Raw genomic sequence first — 25,588 nt, 5'->3', positions numbered from 1 at the left:
GAAATAACTAGCATACAGTACACACAAAATAACTAAAAAGTCTTGTCTGCTCTGCAACAAATCATATATCACACTGTAAGGTAGTGTGTTACTAAAGTGTAACTAATTTAAGAAAAGCAGGGGAAGACCTAAACAAAACAAAAAAATGAATAAAGTTCTACTATATGTCTTCACGCATAAAAGTCCCTCTCGGTAACCAAAGCACACACCTCAAAGTATTAGTTTTAGTAATATGGGTGCGCAGTAATATGTCCTGCCTTGTATATTTTGTATATGATAAATACCAGTTATTATTTTGTTTAACATTCAAAGAGACCTGAAATGGAAATCTATTGTAATTAATGTTATAAAGGTTAAATTTTAACTGGAATACTTACTCCACTTACTTACTTTTGGCAATTTCTTTTCTTTGTGGTGCTCCCATTTTTTGAGTGAATAATCAATCAGGGTTTATTTAGTGTGTTAATAAAAAAGAGTCGATGTGCTTGTTTCAGATCATGTTTAGTGAGTAGCTAGTGGCTTCTCAAACATCTCCATGAGCCTCACACTATCATAGGAGACAGCAAAACAAAATCTGCTCGGTAACCAAGTCTTTTACAACATGTTTCTCCCTCGACTGTCTGTTCCTGGTACCAAATGATCTCAGTACTACTGAAAAATAATTTTATTGATTACTTTTTATGAAGGGCCTTTTCTAAAATATACGCTACTTAGAGAGCTGGCTAGGGCACTGAATTGGTGCAGGTACCACCATCAGGGTTTCAAGTCCAATGTTTTCATTTCAGCTTGTACTGAATTTCCCAGCAGCAATAAATATCTACTTTTGTGTGCCGGTAGTGAATTATATCTGCTGCTACTAAATTGTATTGTACACAACACACTTGATATACACTTTAGTATGTTGGTGATGGGTGAAAATGAATTCATATTCCAGGTTGTCAATTTTAGTAAGGTGATCATTGTAATACAGACTATGTAAGATGTTGGCAATAGCGTTATGTCTTCTACAGTGAAAGAATGATTTCACTAATAAAGTCCTTCATTCCAGGTTGTTGAAGCAGCTTCCAGAAGCCAATGCTGTGTTACTTCAACATTTATTTGCGGTTCTTCATCACATTAAGGAGAACTCTGAGGAAAATCAAATGACAGCGTTCAACTTGGCTCTTTGCATAGCTCCCAATATATTATGGCTCCCCACAGCCTGTGACCCAGAGGAAGAGACTAAGTCAACGAAAAAGGTAACTGCACAAAGCAGCCTGTTAACACATTAACATCAAAGTGAACGCATTTCTTTCTTTATTTTAACTATTTCTTTTAAGCATGTTTAATGAGGTTACAAGTTCATCTGGATGGGGCTGGCTATGTGATGGCATTGTATATTTTCCATGTGGTGCTCCAACCATTTTAATTATAAAAATATTTCTGTAATTTGTGGAAACAATAAAATAAAATTCCATTCACAGTACTCAAAGGATTCTGGCTGGTGTCCACATGCTGATGTCCATCCTCAGATTATACCATATTTTTAGAATTCCTGCACATGTTGTTCCTTTTTTAAGGATTTCCTTCACTTCTTAGTTCATGAAGACATAACTTTTTTGTTTATCAGTTTGATAACTAGTGCAAGATCCTCTCCCTTAATAATTATATAGATATATAAAAATCAATAATTTCCATAGGTTTTTTCAGTCGTGTAATAATGTTCTTGATATTGTTCTCCAATCCAGGTTGCACTTTTAGTGCAGTTCCTGATTGAAAATTACCATCTTATCTTCGGACAAGATGTAGAATCATTATTCAGAAAACCTGATAAAGAACATTCAACAAGCGCTGATGATTTATCAGGTAACTGGACACTGTGTACAGCAGAAAGACTGATAACTCCTAAAGAGCCTTATGAAATATTTATCATTTTTTCCTATACACAATTATTTGTTTGTATATTTCTAGTGTATCCCTTCAGTTAGCTAATTGCATCGTTGGTTTGTAAATTTCTTACAGGTATAAGCTTAATCCACGGGCAGGATTCCTCAGATGAACTTGAATTTGCAGCATCTGACTTGGATAAATCAGACCCAAATTTGTTGAAAGACATGGATGAGATGTTTGACGAGTCTTTATTGTTAGATGACAGGGAAGACTGGGACCTTTTCAGTGAAATTGCTGCTTGTTATCAAAGTAAAACCAGGATGGATACCTTGGGTTGTCTTGACAAAGACCCCTTTAACTGCATCAACTCTGCATGTTGTCTGAGTCCATCCAGGGACAGATGTTCCTCAGAACCAACTGTCTGTCTCAGTTCCAGGATTCCTGTTCAAGACCATGAACCTGTTGCTCGGCAGTCCAGTTGTGATGCCACCATTATGCATAACCATATTGACTATATCAATCACCTGAAGCAGCTTCAGATGGAAACTCAGAAGCTAATAGATGAAGAACTCAGTACAACAATAAATAAGCATATGCTTTGGAGATCACCACAATCCCGCACCAGGCTGAAGAACAAAAGCCCACATAAATTAACACCATCAAGTAGGTCAAGCTTTTCAAGCCTTTCTTCTACCTCCACCTCTCCATCAGCCTCTTCTTTAAGTTCTCTGGACAGTACTTTTTCTTATTGTTCAGAGTCTTCTGTTTTCACACCAAATGATGTAACTTCTCTACCATTCATGTTTGGGACATCAGCCCGGCTACACACATTGTCTCCAGAAATCTCCCAAAGGAAGCTGAAGGAGTGGCATGCACCTTTGTCCATGCTTTTTACTAGTGATCTTGATTTAGGTGAGGCACCGGTGAAAGTAGAAGATAAAGTCATAAGTGAGGACAACATACAAAAAAACAATAAAGACAATAAGTGTTTTGCAAAAAAAATGGACTTTGACTTTAGTAGTTCTGTAGAAGCTAAGGCTACTACAGGCTTGTTCATAGACTCAAAATGTGAAGAAAACTATGTCCAAGCTAATGTATCTTCGGATAATTCTCACTGCGTTCACAGAGAAACCTCCACAGAGCACACAGAGATCAGTAAACAAGAGTCTTCCAATGATGATAACCTTAAGAAAACAAAAGTCACATTTTTTATGTCCCCAAATATTATCCCTGTAAAGAACATGGATGATTCAGATGAAAATACAGATTCAAATGGCTCACATTGTCAATCCACAAGGCTCAATATACCCCAAACTGTGTTCTATGGCCAAAATGCCCCACTTGTTCTACACTCCGTATCCAGGAAGCAACACCTTGAAATGGAGAAACCGCTGTGGCAAACACAGCTAAAACATGTAAAAAGCACATCTACTACAAATGTAATGTTACCAGACAACACAAAACCAGTGGAGAGTTGCCAAATGTCTGGTATATACAATGAAACTGTTAAAGAAGAACAAATTATAGAACATAACACTGAGGAAAGAATTGAAGAGCCAACATTAAATAAAAGTCACAGCAAGTCTATTACCTCCTTTACTCAAACTATTCGTATTGTCCTGCCATCGTCTGTAAGGAACACCATGAGGGGGTACTTTAAGCACACTGAATCAAAATCTAATAGCACTTCCCAAGTAGAAACAGGGCTGGAATACCTGCTCCATAAAGCACCGGAAGACTGCAACCAGCCAACCACAAACAGTTCCATAGACACCAAGGAGCAGAGCTCTGTTCAAGTTGAACAATCATTTGTGTAGCAATGACCCACACAGCTCAATAATGTTTTTTTATAGGAGATGTTCAAAAGTTGTAAGACATTTCAAAATGTACAAATTACAAGATGTGAAAAGTTATATTGTATAAAAAAATGATCAAAGATTATGTGCAGTAAAGAGAAATAGTTTGTAAATGTTTGATATTTTGGATGGAATAATTGCCCTTACCCTTGTTATAATTGTAGGTCCATAGAATCACCCTACAGTGTATGTTTTCCAGACTGCTAGCATTAGTAGATACAAAAGGGACTTTCTGTTCTGCTCCAGATTTAAAACTCTTGTCAGCCGTGGACATAAAACAGAAACAATTATACAGATGACAACTGAGGTCCAGATGACGATAAACACTAAACATGAGAAGCATTTTTGTGAGGACAGTGGATTCTATGTAAATTATTGAGGCATTAAATGTAAATTCAGGGTGCCCTCTTGGGGATGTTGCTGGAGATCTTAAACCACCAGTGACTGTTTTATTAGTATTGCTTTGTTACTTCTGCTTGTAGAATGAAGATTGAATGGCATCAGACTTTACTTTCTTTTGCCACAGGTAGTGCCTTTAAACTGGTGACACTTTAAAAAGTCTCATGCCTGACAGCAATAATTTCCATACATTCATTTTCTAAAAGGCACTCACAACTGAAGGTAAAATCTACTAACTGCAACCTAGTTTAAGAATTGCTGTTCTAGTAACCATATTCTGCTATCACATTGTGACAATCCTTGGTCAACTAAAGAAATGTAAGAATGCTTTCTCTTGTAGGTTGAATTTGTCAGCGCTTGTGTATCTGTATGTAATTCTCATACAGTGCATTAATATAAAATAACAATAATAGTGCATTCTTGCTTTAATATACAATTGGTAACATAAGTCTTAATTTTAGGAAATGTTTTAAAAAAAATCTTTAAAAAATAACTTATTTTGCTTCTTGTCTAGATGCAGGGGTTATTTTGAAGATATATTGACAATTTAACTGACGATTGAACACCTGTTGCACTCAAATGGTTTAGTTATTATGCAGGCAAATGAATGTTATTAAGGGTGTGTGCAAGTGTTAAATGGAGGGTCTGAGTATGTATAAAGAGGGTATTTGATGCAGGAGTATTATACAATATTCCATGAATGAATTAATGCTACGACAGAGACCAAACAATAGATGACTCATAGGCAATAGTGCAAGCATATATGGATTTGGCACAAGAATGAATTAATTTTTAGAATGTGTATTAGATAGACGTCGGGCATGCTCATGGAATTAATTTTCTGAATGATTGAGTACTAAAGTTGTCATGGTTGGTTTAAGTAGTGCAGATGTTCATTGTTTTCAATTGTAATGTGCCCAACTAAGGCCATGCACTTGAGTTGACCTGAAAAACTGGAAAGAATGACTCTAGAATGATTAGCTTTACATTATATTGTTAGACTGCTATAACAGTGTATGGGCAAATGTGTGACTGTACATTTCTCAGCTGTTATGTTTACTGTGTTTATGGGGAGAATACTACATCATGTCTAATGTATATTCACAAAAGCAAGGTATATAAGTGGTTTTGCATTTGGACAGCATGGCTGCCCACCAGAAGCACAATGGCCTCTAACTATACCCCTCTTACCTACTTAAGAACTCAGTAAATGCTATTATAGTTAAGGGTTGTTTCAATAGGGTATGTCCTATAACCTACAAAATTTGGATAGCAATGACCAAGAGAGAAAGCATTCTTACACTGTTTTGTGAATCTTCTACATTTTTATCAGGTATCTAAACAATGTGGTATCAAAACACGATGCAAAGTTCCGCTTATATTTTCACATGTTTTAAACTGCTTTCATAACCAAAGTTCTTATTTTGTATATAGTACTGTATATTTCTTCCGTGTGTGTATGCCTTCACGTTATATGCCAACCCTCTGCCACAAAATGGTTGTAACTATTTCAATTAAAGTAATACTAATGCACTACAACCCTGTTTTGTTCTCTGTTTGATATTACTACCCACTGATTTTTGTACACTATACCTAGTTTATCTCTCTGCTGCTCTGCTGAACCAAAGTATTGATCTCCAGCATATTGAAATGAAATAAGGCCACTTTTGTCACCTCCAAATTCTTTCTTACAGTGAGGAATGTAGGTATATTAATAGATATGTATGAATGCATACATATAGCATACATATATATACAGAATAGCAAATACCAAACTTTTTCCTATATTTTGATTTTAAAACAATTTTAAAATATACAAAAAATGTATGTAAACATACATTTACTCAATATACTAAAAAAATAGCCACACTAGGCCTGGACTGGTCATTTGAAAACATGGGAATGCTTGTTGGACTGGTGCTCAACAGTGCCTTCATCTGTGGAAAATCTGATCCTTCAGTGTCTGCATGGAATACATGCAGCCGCACACTGAAAAAGAAGTTTAGGAGGTGGCTACATGTATCCAGCAGGTGGCCGCAAACACCTCTGTCCACTGGGATTAAAGTGCCAAGGCCAACTTTAATCTACAGCCCATCCCTGAGCCACACTGTTGTAGGACTTCAGCAAACAATGGATGCAACAACATGAAATAAAGAGCTTTGAATGCCAGAGGTACTATCAAGAGGTACAGTATATTCATGAAAAGACGTTGTACGTATTAACTGGCAACAAAGTTGACCGCATATCCTGTTTCAGCACCATGCAGAGAGCCACTTAGCATTTACTTGGAACATGATAGATTATTTAATATTAAGGTACTTTAATGGTGCACATGTGTGTGTGTATATATATATATATATTTATATATATATATATATATATATATATATATAAAATCACATTTAATACATCCCATTCCAAATCCATAGGCATTAAAACGGAGTTGGCCCCGCCTTTGCGGATATAACAGCCTTCGCTCTTCTGGAAAGGCTTCCCTAAGGATTTTGGAGTGGGAATGTGTGCCCCAATTCAGCCAAAAAAACATTTGTGAGGTCAGGCACTTGTTTTGGACAAGAAGGCCTTTTGCTTACAATTGCCTTTCCAATTCATCCCAAAGTTATTCAGTGGGGTTAAGGTTAGGGCTCTGTGAAGGCCACTCGAGTTCCTCCACACCATGTCTTTATGGGGCTTTATTTGTGCACAGGGGCACTGGAAATGGCCATTCTTCAACTGGTGCCACAAAGTTGGAAGCATATAATTGGCTAAATGTTATTGTATGCTGTGGCACTAACATTATTCTTCACTGGAACTAAGGGGCCTAGCCCAAATGCTGAAAAATAGACAAAACCTTTATGCCCCCTCCAGTAAACTTTACATTAGCCAATATGCATTCTAGTAGTTAGTATTCACCTAAAATATAAAAAAATACATTATAGAGAGGCACCCTTATAGCTCTAAGTAGCCTATACACTTTTATTTTAAAATATGTTAAATATTTGATGTGTCCATCAGACTTTCAGATAGTGAAGCCTGAGTCATCGCTTTGTAAAGTTCTCCTGGCATCTGCCAAATACAGATTTGTCCATCAGACTTCCAGATAGTGAAGCTTGATTTGGCTTTGTAATCTATAAAAATCTCCAGGCCCCCAAAACAAAATCTTTTTAAGAGGTATCTAAGATTAACCATGTACATCCTCATCTTAGGTTTTGACCGATTTTAATTAATAAAAAAATGATTGCACATGTTTTTCTGTGGACATTGTTACAGATATACTAGTACTATAGAGTTAATTTGTAGCTAAGAGCATGCCGCTATTTGGAGTGGTATATTTGGAATTCTTTTATAAACTTATCAGCAGTAAAACTCACAGGGATTTTTCAGGTATTTGAAGGGAGCATAGACTGGCGTCTCTTGGATTGCAGGACACATGTTTATACTAAGGAGGCACTTCCAAATAGTTGCCATTTCTTGGTCCTTCTTGTGACGCAGTAGTTCTGGAACAGGTCCAGTCTGAGTAGCCTATGTCTGTGTTTGTGATCCTTTTCTACCTTACGCCCCTGGAACAGAGAGAGGGGGAAACTGATGTTTGAGTGTGTGTGTATAGGATCACAGGAGAAGAGAACTGTGTGTGCACATCACTGACACCTCTCACACTCAGTGTATGATGAAAGCTGGGTTTAATTAGGTACTGTATGATTTATTTAAATGTATGCGACAATATGAACTAAATCGCCATAAAACTACAAACCTAATCTTAATATCTACTTAAACATATATCTGTTGAACAACAAGAGTATTTGGATATGGTTAAGCAGTGCAGATTTTTGTTTCTTGGAAAAAATATATGAACCCGCAGGGAATCTGACTCGGATGTAGAGACAAACACAGAACACAAGTAGTGCTATCATGTTTGTAGTTTATGTAACATAGTAACATAGTAACATAGTTCATAAGGTTGAAAAAAGACCAAAGTCCATCAAGTTCAACCTATATACATATTGTGTCCCTACTGTGTTGATCCAGAGGAAGGCAAAAAACCCTTATGAAGCAGATGCCAATTGCCCCATACCAGGAGGAAAATTCCTTCCCGACTCCAAATATGGCAATCAAAATAAATCCCTGGATCAACGTTCTGTCCCTATTAATCTAATATCCATAACTTGTAATATTATTGCTTTCAAGAAACACGTCGAGGCTCCTTTTAAACTCTTATTGAGTTTACCATTACCACTTCCTCTGGCAGAGAGTTCCATAGTCTCACCGCTCTTACTGTAAAGAACCCCCGTCTGTGCTGGTGTAGAAACCTTCTTTCCTCCAGCCGTAGAGGATGTCCCCTTGTTATAGATACAGTCCTGGGTATAAATAGGTCCTGGGAGTGATCTCTGTACTGCCCCCTTATATATTTATACATAGTTATTAAGTCCCCCCCTATGCCGTCTTTTTTCCAAACTAAATAACCCTAATTCTGATAATCTTTCTGGGTACTGTAGTCCTAACATTCCCCTTATTACTCTGGTTGCCTGTCTTTGAACCCTCTCCAACTCCACTATATCTTTCTTGTACACTGATGCCCAGTACTGTACACAGTATTCCATGTGTGGTCTGACTAGTGACTTGTACAATGGTAGAATTATTTCTTTGTCGTGGGCATCAATGCCCCTTTTGATGCACCCCATGATTTTATTTGCCTTAGCAGCAGCTGCCTGACACTGGTCGCTACAGGTAAATTTACTGTTAACCAAGACTCCTAAGTCCTTTTCCATGTCAGTCGTCCCCAGTGTTTTCCCATTTAATACATATTCCCAGCCTGGATTTTTCTTCCCCATGTGCATAACCTTACATTTATCTGTGTTGAACCTCATCTGCCACATCCCAGCCCAAGCCTCCAACCTATGCAGATCCATATGTAATCGTGCACTGTCCTCTATTGTGTTAACCACGTTACAGAGCTTAGTATCGTCTGCAAAGATTGATACTTTACTATACAATCCCTCTACAAGGTCATTAATAAATATATTAAAAAGAATAGGACCCAAAACTGACCCCTGTGGTACCCCACTAGTAACAGTCACCCACTCAGAGTATGTACCATTAATAACCACCCTCTGTTTCCTATCACTGAGCCAGTTACTTACCCACATACACACATTCTCCCCCAGCCCAAGCATTCTCATTTTATGTACCAGGCTTTTATGTGGCACCGTATCAAATGCTTTGGAAAAATCAAGATATATGACATCCAACGATTCACCCCGATCCAGTCTTGAGCTCACCTCCTCATAAAAGCTGATCAGGTTAGTTTGACAGGACCGATCCCTTGTAAACCCATGCTGATATGGAGTCATACATTTATTTTCATTGAGATTCTCCAAAATAGCATCTCTTAGGAAAGACTCAAACAGTTTACATACAACAGAAGTTAAACTAACAGGCCTATAATTCCCCGGGTCACTTTTTGTCCCCTTTTTGAATATTGGCACAACATTTGCTATGCGCCAGTCCTGGGGAACAGACCCGGTCACTATAGAGTCCTTGAATATTAGAAATAGGGGTCTGTCTATTACATTACTTAACTCCCTTAGAACGCGGGGGTGAATGCCATCTGGACCTGGTGATTTGTCTATTTTGATTTTTTTAGGCGGCACTGCACTTCTTCCTGGGTTAGACAGGCGACATGTACTGGGGCATTTATCTCATCCTGCTGTATATTACCTGGCATTTCATTTTCCTCTGTGAATACAGCAGAGAAGAATATACCGTATTGGCTCGGATATAGGCCGCCCCCGTATATAGGCCGCACCCTAAAAGTTTGGTGCTTTTTTAAAGAAAAAGTTTTTTTCTTTAAAAAAAGCACCAAAAAACATCCTGCCACTCTGTCCTCTCCCCCCCGAGATACGCTGCCACTCTGTCCTCCCCCTCCCCGAGATACGCTGCCACTCTGTCCTCCCCCCCTCCCCGAGATATGCTGCCACTCTGTCCCCCCCCCTCGAGATACGCTGCCACTCTGTCCCCCCCCCTCGAGATACGCTGCCACTCTGTCCTCCCCGCGATATGCTGCCACTCTGTCCTCCCCCCCCCCGACTTACCAGAGCAGACTCCCGGGTGTCTTACGGGGCCGGAGGGGGACATCTATGCACATCGTGTATACAACTCCCGGTACCGGCACCCAGCGGAAGTTGTATACGCGTATTGCGTAGATGTCTTCCGCCGGGGCCTGCAAGACACCCGGGAGTCTGCCCTGGTAAGTCGGGGGGGTTAGAATGCATCGTGCGCACGTTCACCGGCAACGGCGCATCGCCGCTGCCGGTGAACGTCCGTGCGATGCGCTTAGACAACCTCCCGTGCCGGTACTCCCCCCCGTGGGAAGTGCTGGCACGGGAGGCTGTCTGAGCGTATCAGACAGTAGGATGCAGGTCCCCTGCACCGCTGCGGGGAATCTGTATCCTAACCCCGCTGCCTGCCCGGCGCCCGGGACTGCATGTCCCGGGCGTCGGGCGCTAGACCCCGAATATAGGCCGCACCCCCACTTTAAAGAATTAAAGTGGGGGGAAAAAGTGCGGCCTATATTCGGGCCAATACGGTATTTAATAGATTAGCTTTTTCCTGATCCCCGTCTATAACTTCTCCCTCATTACTTTTTAAGGGGCCAACGCTTTCATTTTTAACCTTTTTACTATTTATATAGTTAAAGAACATTTTGGGGTTTGTTTTACTCTCTTTGGCAATGAGTCTTTCTGTCTCCACTTTTGCTGCTTTTATCTGATTTTTACATATTTTATTTTTTTCCCGATAGCTTCTTAGTGCTTCCTCACTGCCTTCCTGTTTTAGTAGCTTAAATGCCTTTTTTGCCATTTATTGCCACCTTTACATTTTTATTTATCCACATTGGTTTTCTTTTGTTCCTGACTCTTTTATTCCCGTACGGTATGTACTTTTCACAGTGAGAATTTAAGATATTTTTAAAAATCTCCCATTTAGTGTCTGTGCTTTTGTTTTTGAGGACATTTTCCCAATTTACAGTGTTAAGTGCTTCTCTTAGTTGATCAAACTTTGCCTTCCTAAAGTTCATAGTTCTTGTGGCTCCTCTAAGAGTTCCCTTATTGAACGACAAGTTATAATGTATTATATTGTGATCACTATTTCCTAGGTGCCCTCTGACCTGCACATTAGTTACTCTGTCAGGTCTGTTGGTTAATATTAAGTCCAGTAGAGCGCCCCCCTCTGGTTGGGTCCTGTACCATTTGGGACAGATAATTATCTTTACTTATAGTCAGAAACCGCAGTGCAGTTTAATATCTGGCAAAATTTGTTTGGATGGGCATATTTCTTGTAAGTAGTTCTTCAATACTGAATAAATGAATAAAACAGAGACCCATCTGGTACTTACTGTATAATGGCGCTTGCCAAGGGACATGGGGAAAGTAGACTTTTTAAAATTAGACTGAAGGGGGACAGAGACATGACTCTTTTTGGCAAAATTGTTTTCATTCAGCCACATAAAAGGGTTTTGAAGCAGGAACTACCCTTTTTAAGTCATACCACATCATCTCAATTTAGTCAGGACTTTGACTAGGCCACTCTAAATCCTTCAATTTGTTTCGTTTGGGCCATTCTGAGGTAAACTTGCTTGTATGCTTTTACTGCTGCATAACTGCAAACTATACCCGCGCCTAAAGCCACAATTTAGTGCCACTAATCCTTTTTAATAAGATATGCAGATTGAAACAGAGTAAATAACATAAAACCTTTACTTTTCCTCTCACTGATTTCTAGGCCAAGAAAGTTTTGTCCGCTGAAGTGACTAAAAAAGCATGTTGCTATTTGGTGTATCTGGTTCATTTAAAGTTGTGGGAAACTTAATGAAAGTATTAAGGGCAAGCATAACAAAAGTATTTTAAGAAATAAAATAGGTGATCAGTGGATATAATTGAGTAAAATAATGGTTGACTAGGAAGGTAAGGAGGTGGGACAGACATCACTTTAAATTCCTCTTGGAAGTATAGTTTAAATTCATTAAATATAAATTTTATTTTGTAGCTAAAAACTAAAAGTGATTGTTATGTTTTTCTTGTTCTAGGTAGAGGCCTGTAAATCAATAAGCTTCCACTGTGATACAAAATTACAAGTGTAATATTCCTCTGATTGTGGGACATGTCACTGCTTCATGTGTATATTACCAGACCTTCCAGCTATGTTGACAGCTGTCTTTCCAGTTGTAAGTGGGACATGTCCTGCCTGTGATAGAAAAAGGAGATAGTGACACATGCTGCTGTGGGAACATTGCTAGATCTTATTCCATTCTCATGGCACTAATTTATTCTTGGAGAACAACAGTGACCCACATAGCAACATGTACTTAGCTACCACAACCAAAGACAGAAATATCTCTGGCATTCAAACCTGAATCTTTTCCTAGCTATATATGTGTGTGTGTGTGTGTGTGTGTGTGTGTGTGTGTGTGTGTCTGTGTAGCAGGACTCATAGGCCAACTGCAATGGCAGTAGTTGTCAGTCACTGATATATATATATATATATATATACATATATATATATAATGCATATAATAGCTAGCAGTGCTGTGTTTCTATAGAAAAATCTTTTGTTTATCCTTTTGTTTATTTTTACAGGAGATTCCACGTTTTTTGCTCATACTACAATATACAAGAAACTTTTATTTTTTATTGCAATCATACAAATTGCTTGCAATCCTGTTTTGTGCATCTCAACAATTCGAATGGCCAGCGTTTTTGTATTTGAGGATGTTGTTTGGGATGTGGCTGGGGGAAGATTTTTTTAAGATTTTCCAGGAAATAGAATGTATGTGTTTGTAGCCTGTTAATAGGTATTTATGTAATTCAGGCATTTAGAAGAAAAAATATATTTTATATTACATGAGCTGGTCAGACCTTACAACTGGCTGATTTACAGCACAGAGGTGGAACAGTCTCTGTAGTATCTGATTTCAGAAGCCACATGAGCTTCTAAGGTAGCGCTGGAATAAGACATCATGTTCCACAGAAAATGCACAGTAAAGGAAAGAAGAGACCGTACTCAAGCTAGGTCCTAGGAGGAGGCTAGGGGCATTGCTGTGGGACAGGCATAAGGCTGTCCCTTCATAAATACACTGGTGCTTGTATGTGTTTGTCCACATGTACATCAATCACACATCATTTTGTGTATGTTCCAGTATGTATGTTAGTTAGCAACGTTTTTGTAGATTTCACTCTAAAGCTCGCCTCGAATAAGGCATTTAAAAATATGTTTTTCTTTTAAACTGAACTGAATTATTTAAAAATATATATATATATTTTTGATAAATTTTCATTGTGACTTCTAAGACTGTAGAAAACTCATACCTAGCAAGCATCCTGCACTGCTAAAAAATAGGGATATATAAGACAGATGGATTTAGGTCCCAAAAGGTGCGACCCCGTCTGATGTACAGAGGGAATTTGGGAAGTATTTGGAAATGAATTTACCTTTACATTAAAATATTCTAATACTGTGCTTTACTTGGGTTTATTATAATATCACTGCCTACTACCCTTCAAGAAAATAAAATAACAAAAAAGTTCAGATCGGGTGCCAGTCCCAAATCTCCTTCATTTAGGTGGAACTTAATGGCTGGGTCACTGCATACTTATGTGCTATGGTTTGATTCTTGGTTATGTCTTAACCTTGAAAGGATAAATTGTGGAGATCTGGAAGATTAACACGGTGTTGGCTAATATTAAGAAAAATAATAGTTATTGATTTACTATCAATAACCATTTTATAATAATGTTTACTGCCCCTGTACAAGGAAGCAAAGAAATGCCTACTTGTCTACTCTCAGAGCTCCATCCTGTGGAAATTTAAAGAATGACAGTGTTCTGGGAATCATGAGTATGGATTAGTAACCTCAATTCTTGGGTTGAGAGCAATGCAGTGCCACCTTTCTGGGGCGACTTAGCATAAGGGCGCCACAGCACCAATCTGATGCTGCAAGTTGATTTATGGAAAGGTGGCATGCAGAGCAGATGCTGTGCAGAGTGGTGATCTGCTGAGATCTGGTTAGGCTAGAAATCCCTTCATCTAGCATTCCAGCTGTGAAGGTACAGAGAAGATTAATGTTACATTGTATATTATATTACATACCCCGCCTGGTATGTTTTTATACTTATGTATTATTTACTAATATTTAATATGGACTATATTTGATATAAGTAAAAAACGTATGAAAACTGCAATGCAATATTAAAGGGGCAGTTTACTGTCCCTAACAGTCCCACTAAAGAAGAAAGCACTTGAAAGTAGTCTGTAAGTACTTTAATATGTATTCTTCAAAAACAGGGAAAAAACTTACTTGGAGAAGAGAAGCTAACTGGAGGGAATTATATATTCTGCACATGGAGATGTATTCAGCAGAACACATTTCCTAGATGGAGAATAGCTGAGGTTACCACAAACATTTAAAGGGACCACACAGCTATCATATGCTTACAAATTAATATCAATATTCTATTAATAAAAATGGTCCAGTGCTTTATGCTCTCTATGAATGTACGAATAGATTATATATTTAAACATGTATCGGGTCCTATACATTTTATCTAGGGGGGGGCAGCATGGGCTATAGTGGGCCCTGACTGTTGTGCGGAGGAGGGGTAGGCTTTTTGGCGGGAATTTTGGGGGTGGAGTTGGGGGTAGATTATATAAGTGGCTGCGTTCCCGGGCTTAGGAACCATTCTTGTGGTTAGCTTACCTGGTTGCGTGTCCCACCCTCCCTCCCTTTTTCTTTTGTTTGTTGGTTTGTGTCATTTGTCACAGTCTGTGGGGCGGCAGCTTGCCAGGTTATCCAGGGGGTTAATGTGGTGGTAAGTGAATGGTGGGAGGTTCTTGGCTGTCAGTGCTGGGAACCTCAGGTCAGGGTGGGGGCATCTCGGTATGTCCCTTCCTTAAGTGGTATTTGGTTATGGTACCTGGATTACTTGGCAAGCTTGGGTGTTTATTGTATTAATTTACATGTTGGTGTTTTGAGTCACTGTCCTTGTTAACGCACCTATGTTTATTGTTTCAGGTTTTGGCGTAACAATGACTCTAATAAATAAAATTGGCTGTGGCCTTTTCTTATCCATATTCTATGGTGTGGTGTCATTATTGGGGTTTTTAATGGGGAGTTAAGCCTAGCCCAGAAGATCGAAGCTACAACAGTCATATGCTTGCCTGGGATGCATATTGGTCTGTTCTGATTCAGATCCATGGTTAGCAATAGGGCCATGTTCCTTTCTTATTTTCTTGTGGAGTAGTGCTTCTCATCCACAGATCTCATTGATTTTCTCCATTGTAGGACAAGACATTTTACATTTTATTTTACGTTTTATATCCAGTTCATTACATTTTTATTCTACGCATGTATTTCCAATGTAAATAAAACATTTTACAAACTATAAATTTGCCCTTTTTTTTCCATTCCAATTACATTTTCATAATGAGTTGTACTCTTAGCATGGCCTTCTTTACACAGAAATCCAGGTGTTTTTTGTTATTGCAAAGTGTATGTAACTGTATAAAAAAACAACGTAAACACTAAGTGTGCAATGAATTTACAGTCGGTAAGTAACATCATTTATATCAAAGTGTACATAGCTGGTAGCATATAATCAATAGAGTGCGTAGGAAAAAGCATTTATGCAAAATAAAGAGGAGCCCTGGAGCTGCATAGGTGTAAAGGCGACATGACCTGGCATGGTGCCTTCAAGGTGAGGAGATGGAGAAGACACCAGGCATTCTGAAGGGGTTTGGGTTGGCTCTTCCCCTTTTTTACTGGGGTTCCCAACCCCCCCCTGAGGAATGTGAAGTAATTGCGTTTGGGTGCGAGGGGGAGAGAGTCATTTATGTGTTGTTAATTTGGTGCATTGTTATCTTAAATTTGGGGGATCCCAGCCCCCTAAGGCTTGCTATATGTTTCAATTGAAAGATGCGCGGACGAAAGACGTAGTAGTCCCATCTTGCTGCACAGTGGGTTACAGCCAGTAGCTTATGGCAGGCTACTTTTGGTGTTTAGGTTTATTTAGTGCTAGCTCTTTCCCTCTATGTGGGTGAATGATTGTTTTTATTATGTTATTTATGTTATGAATATTTGTGATGTGCCAGTACCCAGTAAAAAGGTCAAGCGTGTAATTACTAACCTTAGATCATTCATCCTGTTCACTACTGCGATGGCCAAGGTTTTTTAGTTTCTAGGCTATACCTAAGTGATTGTACAACAGGTATTAAGTGCGCTCAGTATATACCGTATCTATTGACAAATAAAAAAATATATATACACAACCTGTATGTGTGTTTTGAATCTAGATGGTTTCTTGGTATAATATATCTTAAAATGAAAAAACAAAGACCAGAAAACACATAATAGTGTGGTATTGTCAGAGAAGAATTTGCTTGAATTGTATTGGGTAGACATCAGCGACAACATGGTATATACAAAAAAGCTTTATGCTGTGGGTTATAGTATAGAAATGTCTGTTCATATGGACTTGAACTCTGTCATTGTTAACTGATAATACTGTTCAAATTATTATGTAGTTAGTAGAGCTCATGCACACATGATTGGGGTTGAGTATGCACTAAGGCATCAGTATACAAGAGATTTTTAACTCAATGCCTTTATGATGCATGATTAATTATCAACCCAATCAAGTGGCTTCTGAAGAAGGGTTGAGCTGGTCCTGTTTGCCAAATAGTTCAACTACACACTGCTATAAATATGCATTATACAATGACCAACAAAACTTTCCTTACAGGAGAAGTTGGGGTTTCATAGTGGATAGAGTTGAAAAGACTGCTCTCCTGCAAACTACTACTTTATTGAAGATACCGGTCCTTTGTTGTCCTGACCATGCCAGCTTAGGGAACTCGGGTTACAACATAAAGAATACATTAATATTTTACTCATCTTGTGAACCAGTAAACTAAAAACCCTTTCTACTAGGGTATAGTTTAATTAGCAATGTTAAAAAAAGAGTGGCCCCATAGAAAAAGCTGTTACTAGATCACATGAGATAATGGCACATTTCTAAACGTTTCATATGTGAAAAGTGGCACACTTGTGTTTTATTGGGTGTAGCCAGAGAGATACTGATAACAAAAAGGATTTTTTTGTAACAATGTGATTTATTGAGATAATATATATATATATATATATATAAGTACCATTTGGAACAAGTATTTTATTTACACAAACCTCAATTGATTAACATTCATTATACGTTTTATTACTGTGATATACACACCAAACATTCTAGAAAAATATAACGTGGGTTGTAATGACAAGTAATGATGTCTCCAAAACAGGACGCTTGCAAGCCTTATTATTATTCTCAATAATATCCATCAGTTCAACTATCAATCAAAACTTGATTTTATTAAATACATAAAAATGAACACATACAGCAAAATGTTGTACCATTAAATGTTGAATTTGTTTTTGCTTCTCAATACAGAAGTGTAGCCGCAGTGCATGTTTGCTTAGATATCCCCATGCTACAAATTATATTTACAGTGCATACCTTTATTTCACTTATGGCCCAATTGCTGAGTCAACATGTACAAAGGTTACTGTAGATAACATAGTAATAAAGGTTTGTATTTACAACTGAGTGTATAGCCCCTGCTTGCATCTACACTAGCTCTGCAGAAAGGTCAGCTGTTAAGATATACAATCAAAGATCTGAATAATCTTTTGTAAAAAAAACAAAACATTTTTTTTACAAGTTATATTTGCTTCCTCGTGCATCTTTCTGTTAATTTATACTGTAAAATAGTGATAGGTATAGAGAATATGGTAATGAAATGGCAAACCCAGATGACATGAGTCATAACTTAAACTAAACCAAACTAAATCAAAAAGAGGCTTTATTAGAGATGGGGAGTCATGATAGTATTTTTTTCTTTTAACATATTGTAAGGTTAATGGCTGGAATCGGTTAAAAACATAAGAGAAATCATTGGGACCAAAAATAGATGTCTATTGTCAAGGTGGGTTTACTTTACAGGTCAAAAGTCTCCTAGAACCCCACACATCCTACATTGAACATATTGACGACTACATTGTTTATGACTGGGCTAACCATAGGTAAAACTGAACCAGGTCCAGTCCAATGCAGTGGTAAGGAAAAAGAATAAAAACATTACTAAATTTATTTGAATATGATAGCTAACAGGACATAATGTACATATACATTCTGCATGAAATAAATTACATGTTTCATGGTAAATAACAGAAGTGTTGTAGTTAACGCTAGTCCCCAAAATGGTTGAGTTAAATAATCCTCACAAATAATCTCAAATTACCTCATGACACAGTTATTGTTTCCACACAGGTAATATTGAGACAACCGCACCTATGCTGTGTGTCTGAATCTATCACACATCATTAATTAGGATAATGTGTTACATCAAATAGATTGAAAGCTTGCCAGAGCAGGGCCCTTCCCTTTCTGTATAAGGATTACTTAATGTGTTTTAACAATATTGTCAGTTCTGTTAATTTTAATGATACTGTTAATTCTCACCTATTGTTATAGCACTAAGGAATCTGCGGGAGCACTATAAACAAAATGTAGTACACCTTCAAAACATTGTGGTGTCATGCTGTCCCCTACATTGTACAGATAATGTTCTCACTTTCAGTGCCACATATAATATCTATGACCATATAGCACTGAAAGCTGGTCTAATGGGAATGTCATTGTTTGCTCTGCTTCAAAACTTCAACATCTTTCCTTATATCTGATATATCTTTTGGAACCCGAACTGTTATGCCGTCCAAGGACTTATTCATACAAACCTGACAGCCAAGACGAGACCTGCACAGAAAGCGAGAAAGAACATAAATGATTAAGCTAGAACAGTTCAACGTAGTAGATTGGAAATCAGCAGAGTTTGTAAACTGTTAGTAGCATACATCCTCACAGTCCCAGTGTACGCAAGACACCGCTAACTAATTAGTCATTTTATCGATAATGTATTCTATTCTGCACAGTTATTAGCAGGAGCCAGAGGCACATGAACCTTACACCTAAACCTTGACATGCTTTATTTAGATACTATTTGTAGGTTATGGGATTAAACCCCATGGAACAATCAGTAGCAAAAATAATTTAATTCCCAAGAATTACAAGAACTATTAGCGGTTAGGCAATGTATTTGTGAATTGATTCATGTTCCTGTTGTTTTCAAAGGATATCTAATCAGACATTTCAAGGTGCTGTTCCATCTGCACATCTCAATTTAACACTTTCGTAAGTAAATGTCGTATCAGAATTGTCATATTATTCTTAGTATGGTTGCATGCCCAAACCCTTAGAAATAAATCTTTGATCATGTCAATTTATCCTGATGTTTTTGCCTAGAATACATTGTGACACAAAAGCATACATTTTATGCTGTATTATGTGATTAAACATACAGAGGAAAGACTAAAATGACATATTTGCTAAGGTTTGTCTGCTTAATGTGCTAGAGAGTGAAATTAATATTTTGTGGAGCAGCACCTGTAATGACCGACTACGATGTACCCTTGTGATATCATTCCAGGAGCCAATGCAATCGATTATTTCTGGTACCTGAAGAATAGTTCGTAGGTGCACCTAACACCCTGAAACACAAACCCAGGATACTCACGTGTCAGTGAGTCCAAAAGCCAAATCCAGCATATCCATCTCTTCATCTGAAATGGGGTCCAACTTCTCAAAAACCTGCTGGTCAAATATGAGGTGGCAAGTGGAGCAAGCAAGAGTCCCTTCACAGGCACCTGGAAAAATAAGGGGGTTGGGGGTATATAGTTATCAAGACTGCAATACTTATCAGAGTGTTTGTTTCAGTAAGTGAATATAGAGATGAGTGAAAGTATCTTTTACGAGTGGTTGATCTGGCTTTGTATAATGCATAGTTAAATATGCAAGACAACTTTAAAAATATCCCCGTTTTAATTATATATGATGCAGGGTTCTTGCCCATTCCTTTGCAGCGTTAACTGCAATAACAAAGAAAACATACCAAATCTGCTTGAGTGGTGCTGGGAAATATGTGGATCATCTTAAAGTGGCATACAAAATTAACGATGGTACTTAAGTGATGATCACTGTTTAACCCTCGTCAGGATAATGTATTGTAGCTGTACCAATATATCTTAACATATGTTTATGGCGCCGTGTATTTTGTTTTGTCATTTTTAATTGTGTTGTTACTTTTCAATGTTTAACTTTTGTAACAGTGCTACAGAATCTATAAAACAATAAGAAATGCTCCTTTAAGGTAACACAAAAACTCACCAAAGCCATCTATATTTAAGTGGTGACGAATCACTACTTCCAGCAGACTCTCTCCTTCCTTGGCTGTTGCTGTCAGCTTCTCACCATCACGGTTGATGAAATTTACAGTCAGAGTGTCCTCTGCATCTCTGGATGTAAGGGGTAAGGATAATGGTGAAGATGTTTGTTATGAAAGATGACAACACAAATTATTTTTACAGAACGTTTTAATGGATGGTTGGAGTTGTGAGAGATTAGATTGTTTTTTTATTGTATTGTAAGCTTCAGTAGTACTTGTCACATAGATTACTTTTTACATTTCTATTTACACAAAAGCATATCATAAGCAATGTGACCGCTAAAATCATATCCTACTTTACTGAGAGTGTAGTAGGTAAATAGAACCGTCTCTTGGTAGAAGTGGTAGAGGCGAATATAGCGAGAGAGGATTTAAACATGCATTGGACAGGTATAAGGTTTGAGTCTTTACATCAGGAAAAAAGGGCAGACTACATCGGCCAAATGGTTATCTGCCAATAAATTCTATGTTTTTATCTTATTCCAGATAAGAGGTTTGTAGTGGTATCTATGGCTTTATTTCTGATTCTTTGAAGTAGAGACCTCTGACATCCCAAAAAGCTAATATGAATCCATCTTCTCTTGGACCTCCATTCATTTTCATTTCTGGTTCCACTAGCGTGTGGTCAAAACATGTTATTGCCAGCTTTTACAGAGTTTCTTTTTTAGTAAGGTTTGTGTGTAAAATTAATGCATCAATTTCTATATTCTAAGCACAGCATTTAAAGAAAAAAAAAGTTAATGTTTCTTATCTCTGTAGAAACCTTGAACATCTAGCTATCCAACAACAACCTTTCTAATGTGAGAGACTGCGTGACAGAATGTAACCCTGGTGAGTTCTGCTAACCTTGAATTTACTGAACTTTTTTCGAGGCCGCAGACCAAAGATATGATAAGGATGTGTTCTGCAATAATAAATGCCACATTTCGCATAGATGAGCACCAAACATATGGTAAGATAATTATTATTATTTATTGTTTGATATAGCGCCCTCAAATTCTGTAGCGCTGTACAATGGGTAGACAGGACATAGCAAGTAGTATGCAACATAACAATATGACTTGGAGAAACAACAGGTGAGGAGGGCCCTGCTCAAAGGAGCTTACAATCTAAAGAAAAACTAGGACGTCCAAAAATACATTTACATGTAAATTGAGAAAAAAACATAATAATGTCCAAAAAGTGAAAAATATAAAATGCAAATTGAAATAAATGGCAATAGCAGTGTATAACTTGTAATATATAATCAAAGGTGCTCATATGTGAAGAATATAACCAACACGGCAATCTAGGCTCTGCATGTGGTAGTAATGTGATCCCTTATCCATGAGTTACTGAATAACTCCTAGTGATCTAATATATATATATATATATATATATATATATATATATATATATATATATAATACAGCAAAAATATTCTGAAATATTCTGAACACATACATATCAAATGTACAAAATCAGAAAGACCTCCCTTAACCCTCAAGGGGGCATGACTGCTGGCCTATGCAATGTTAGTCTGTGATCAAGGCTGTTGCTTTTGGACATTGGTGACAAGTTGCTTGGGTTAAAGGCTAGGGAGCGAGTGGCCTTACCCCAATTCAGCTCACTACCAAGCCCGGGATCGTTTCCCTACCCACCCCATTTGGGGTTTTTTTCCCTCTGCTACCTTTCCATGTAGTCACAGCTTGTTGGGTGTTTCTGGACAGGGTCCTCAGTGGGATATGTTTAAAGTCCGTCAGAAGACTGTTGAGAAGCCAGGTCCTTTGGTGGTTGGTGGCATTGTCAGGATAGGAGCTCATGGTGACTTAACTGGCATGTGAATAATGTTGTGCCCTTACCCACAATTTGGCGTTTGTGTCATTAACTGGGATAAAAGGCTTTTGGATTAGGGTGGGTGCCTGTGGCTAGACGCTTAAGCAGTCGTCTTATTAATGCCAAAAAGAGTTTACTCGAAAATGCACACAAGTGTGTATACAGATAATTCATTTATAATGCTCAGCCACAAACCCCTAGCGTAAATACAGCAACAAAAATGGTCTTATTCTAGCTAAAATATTGCCATATTTCAGAAATTCTTCTTGCGATTCTGTTCCTAGGATTGGTAAATGGCTTAAAACCATAATTAAAATCAGTGGAAGATTTTTCCGCACAAGTGCTTGGGGGATCCCCTGCAAATCTTGTGTGAGCCATCGCTACAGCATACATGTGCACTGACAAGCGACATATATGTGCAGCTGAGATGAGGTTGGGTGACAAAAAATGAACTCTACACGATACATAGGGGATGTCCCTTTATAGTGGTGTTTAATCGTATTACAACTCAGCATTTAGTGAATAAAACCCATTTCACCGCTAAATCCTAACCTCTATTCTATACTGCAGACATTATAGTGTTTTCAGGAAAATATTCTTCGCAGACACAGATTCATTTATCACGCTTTCACCAAGGCATATTATTTAAGTATTATGGGAATATAAACATTATACTAAAGATACTGGAAGTTCAAGACATGTATTAAAATACCCAACACCATATTTCTTTAGACCCCACATGATTTACTGCTATATAATAAAATGTTTCAAAGTGTAGCTACGAATTGTCCAATCAAACTGCCATCATCCAGCGCTACACATTGTCATTTTTACAAATAAATAATAATCATAAACAATTATAATGTCCCTTTAATAACGACATCTTATTACTGAATTGATACGATTATGAACATGTAAAAAGGGGCAGCTCCACCTCATTAAGCAGATCAGTCACCTTCACACAATATTTACTATTTTCTTTTACTCGCCTGCAATGATTTCATAGGGTTAACCCTTTCCCGTGCAGACTGTGGGATAAAACCACTAAGCAGTGGTACAGAGAAGAACACGTAAAGCATGAATACAATGTAAACACCTAAATCACCCCAAGAGTGAAAAAAAGAGTGTTAGGTAAAAAAAAACACTAGGTTAGGATACACCTCTGGGGGGGTTCTATAGCTTAACCCTTTAAGTGCAGAGGGGTGTTCTGTAGGTTTATTTAATATTAATAACACATGTTTAGGGGTGTACAGTCAGAAGCACAAATGACCCGAGGCTTACCCGGAGCTGAATTTGGTGTCGTGGAGTCTGGCCGTGGAGGTGATAGCCCTCACATGCGAAAAGGCTATGGCTTGAGATGCAGAATAGTACTGGGGAGACAGGACTCCCTGGTGACTTCGGAGCAGAGTCCGAACAAGTCCAGCAAGACGCCCAGCCATGTTCGAGTAAATGATGCTTACGAGAAGTGTTACTACGGGGCAAGAACTCGGGTTATAAGGACAGCGACAGGTATCCCACGACTGACGTCCCACTGTGGGCGTGACTCCACTAACACACCCCAGTGCTGGGATAACGACCCACGGGAGAGTTTCACGACTCGCAGTCTACGCATGTAGTTTGCAAACGGTGCAAATGTCACAGGGTGAAGTTTAGGGCACAACCGACCCGAAACACCACATATATTTTCACATGTCTAAAATGACATATAGAGCTAATGTTTACCTTCACTCGGACCCCAAGTAAATAGCTTTGAATTTGTCTGTACCGAGCATCCCCCATCAACATGGAGTGTCAATCTAAATGCATTTAGAAAATGGCGCCATCTCATAACTCCAAGCCTGAACCGGGTGAGGAGGGGAAGAGCGACATTCTCAGCCTGGGGAGGTGGGGCAGATCTAAAGCAGAGGCATCTACTTGGCCGCCTTTCATGGGGTGGATTGCTCTGTTTGGACTCTGATCCCCGTGTCTCTCTCCTGCCTCTGTGTCCTCCTTTCTAAGAGCTCAGAAAGTTTTCTGGGTGTGAGTGTAACACACCTTATGGGACACAGACATAAATGTCACACAGTCAAGCACAAAATGTGTTTAGACATTAAACTGTTTAAGCACACAATAACTGTAAAACCCCTATGCTACAGGTCCGCACTAGTGTCTGCCAGATAGGGCATTAGCCCAATGGGCACACCCGGAAACTCAACTGGGGAAGCACTGATTATTAGGCTGGTGGAAGCAGAGTTGCCGCACGCCCCCCCCCCCAAATGTTGTGTCCCATGTTATCAGCTGGATCCCCCACTGATGTCGCGGGACCTCCTACTGGCATTCTGCGATATGGGGGGCTCTGGGTAGCCAGAGAGTTCCCAGGTATGCCAGTGACTCGCTGGCCAACGTTGCTCCATACACGCCCAATCTCCAGCGGCAGATCGGGTGCTGCAGTGTATGGACACTGGCTGGATTTGCCCCCTTACACTCCGTGAGCATACAAATGTAGCATGAGGCCTGTCACATTCAGCCGTCAGCCGCACTTATGTCATCAGGAGGCCACCAGCCGTAAAGTGCTGAAAGTGTCTTGCATACATTGCTTTTCTGTAGGGCTGAAACAACTAATCGATAAAATCGATAATAATCGATTATGAAAATCGTTGTCAACGAATTTCATCATCGATTAATCGGATCGATTTTTATCGATTATAAAAAGAGGTTTTTTTCAGAGCAAATGCTCTGAAAAACTCCTCTCTTTATATAATCCGACCTCAAACAGAGATCGGATTATAACACCGGAATCCAGATCCCCCGCAACGCTGCAGGGGACCTGGATTCTCCTCACTGTCGGCCGGTCTCTCACTTCCGTCTCTCTCCCCCCTCCCATAGACCCCTCTGACTCCTCCCCCCTCCCATACGTCACTCTGCCTCTCTACCCGGCACCGTTACTGAAGGCACTTTCCCTGCAGCTTCATAGAAGCCTCAGTGTAAGTGAAGGTGAGTAACGGAGTCTGTCTGTGCAATGCAGACCCCCACCGGCTAACAGAGAATCATCCTCTCTGATGGCCGGTGAGGGTCTGCATCGCACAGACAGACTCCGTTACTGCCCTTCACTTACACTGTGGCTTCTATGAAGCTGCAATGAAAGTGCCTTCAGTAACGGAGCCGGGTAGAGAGGCAGAGCGGTGTATGGGAGGGGGGAGGAGTCAGAGGGGTGTATGGGAGCCACCCTCCAATACACCACTCTGGCTCCTCCCCCTCTCATACGCCACTCTGCCTCTCTACCCGGCTCCCTGGTG

At 38.9% G+C, this 25,588-nt stretch overlaps 2 protein-coding genes and 1 long non-coding RNA gene across 3 annotated transcripts in view; 2 read left to right on the top strand and 1 right to left on the bottom strand.

Annotated features, from left to right (window-relative positions):
• Positions 1-3,961, top strand: part of LOC128502996 (rho GTPase-activating protein 20-like) — a 44,562-nt gene extending 40,601 nt beyond the window's left edge. Inside the window, exons 13-15 of the mRNA XM_053472996.1 lie at positions 1,049-1,238; positions 1,728-1,845; positions 2,002-3,961. Coding sequence (XP_053328971.1) covers positions 1,049-1,238; positions 1,728-1,845; positions 2,002-3,686 — 1,993 coding nt within the window. The 3' untranslated portion in view covers positions 3,687-3,961. The remainder of the gene's footprint in view (positions 1-1,048; positions 1,239-1,727; positions 1,846-2,001) is intronic.
• A 1,173-nt stretch (positions 3,962-5,134) lies between these two features.
• Positions 5,135-5,663, top strand: LOC128503004 (uncharacterized). The gene is made up of 2 exons (XR_008355190.1): positions 5,135-5,246; positions 5,286-5,663. It is a non-coding gene; the product is annotated as an uncharacterized LOC128503004 (long non-coding RNA).
• A 12,349-nt stretch (positions 5,664-18,012) lies between these two features.
• Positions 18,013-23,798, bottom strand: LOC128503002 (adrenodoxin-like). The gene is made up of 5 exons (XM_053473006.1): positions 23,595-23,798; positions 20,441-20,568; positions 19,791-19,920; positions 18,459-18,973; positions 18,013-18,298 (listed from the first exon to the last, which is right to left on the bottom strand). The coding sequence occupies exons 1-4, from the start codon at positions 23,750-23,752 to the stop codon at positions 18,853-18,855; spliced, it is 537 nt and encodes a 178-aa protein (XP_053328981.1). The 5' UTR covers positions 23,753-23,798; the 3' UTR covers positions 18,013-18,298; positions 18,459-18,852.
• Between the last annotated feature and the right edge of the window lie 1,790 nt (positions 23,799-25,588).

The sequence above is a fragment of the Spea bombifrons genome, chromosome 8 (assembly GCF_027358695.1).
Source record: "Spea bombifrons isolate aSpeBom1 chromosome 8, aSpeBom1.2.pri, whole genome shotgun sequence".
Taxonomy (NCBI): Eukaryota; Metazoa; Chordata; class Amphibia; order Anura; family Pelobatidae; genus Spea; species Spea bombifrons.
Note: the sequence above shows the minus strand (reverse complement) of the source record. Positions and strands in the feature narration are given on the sequence as shown.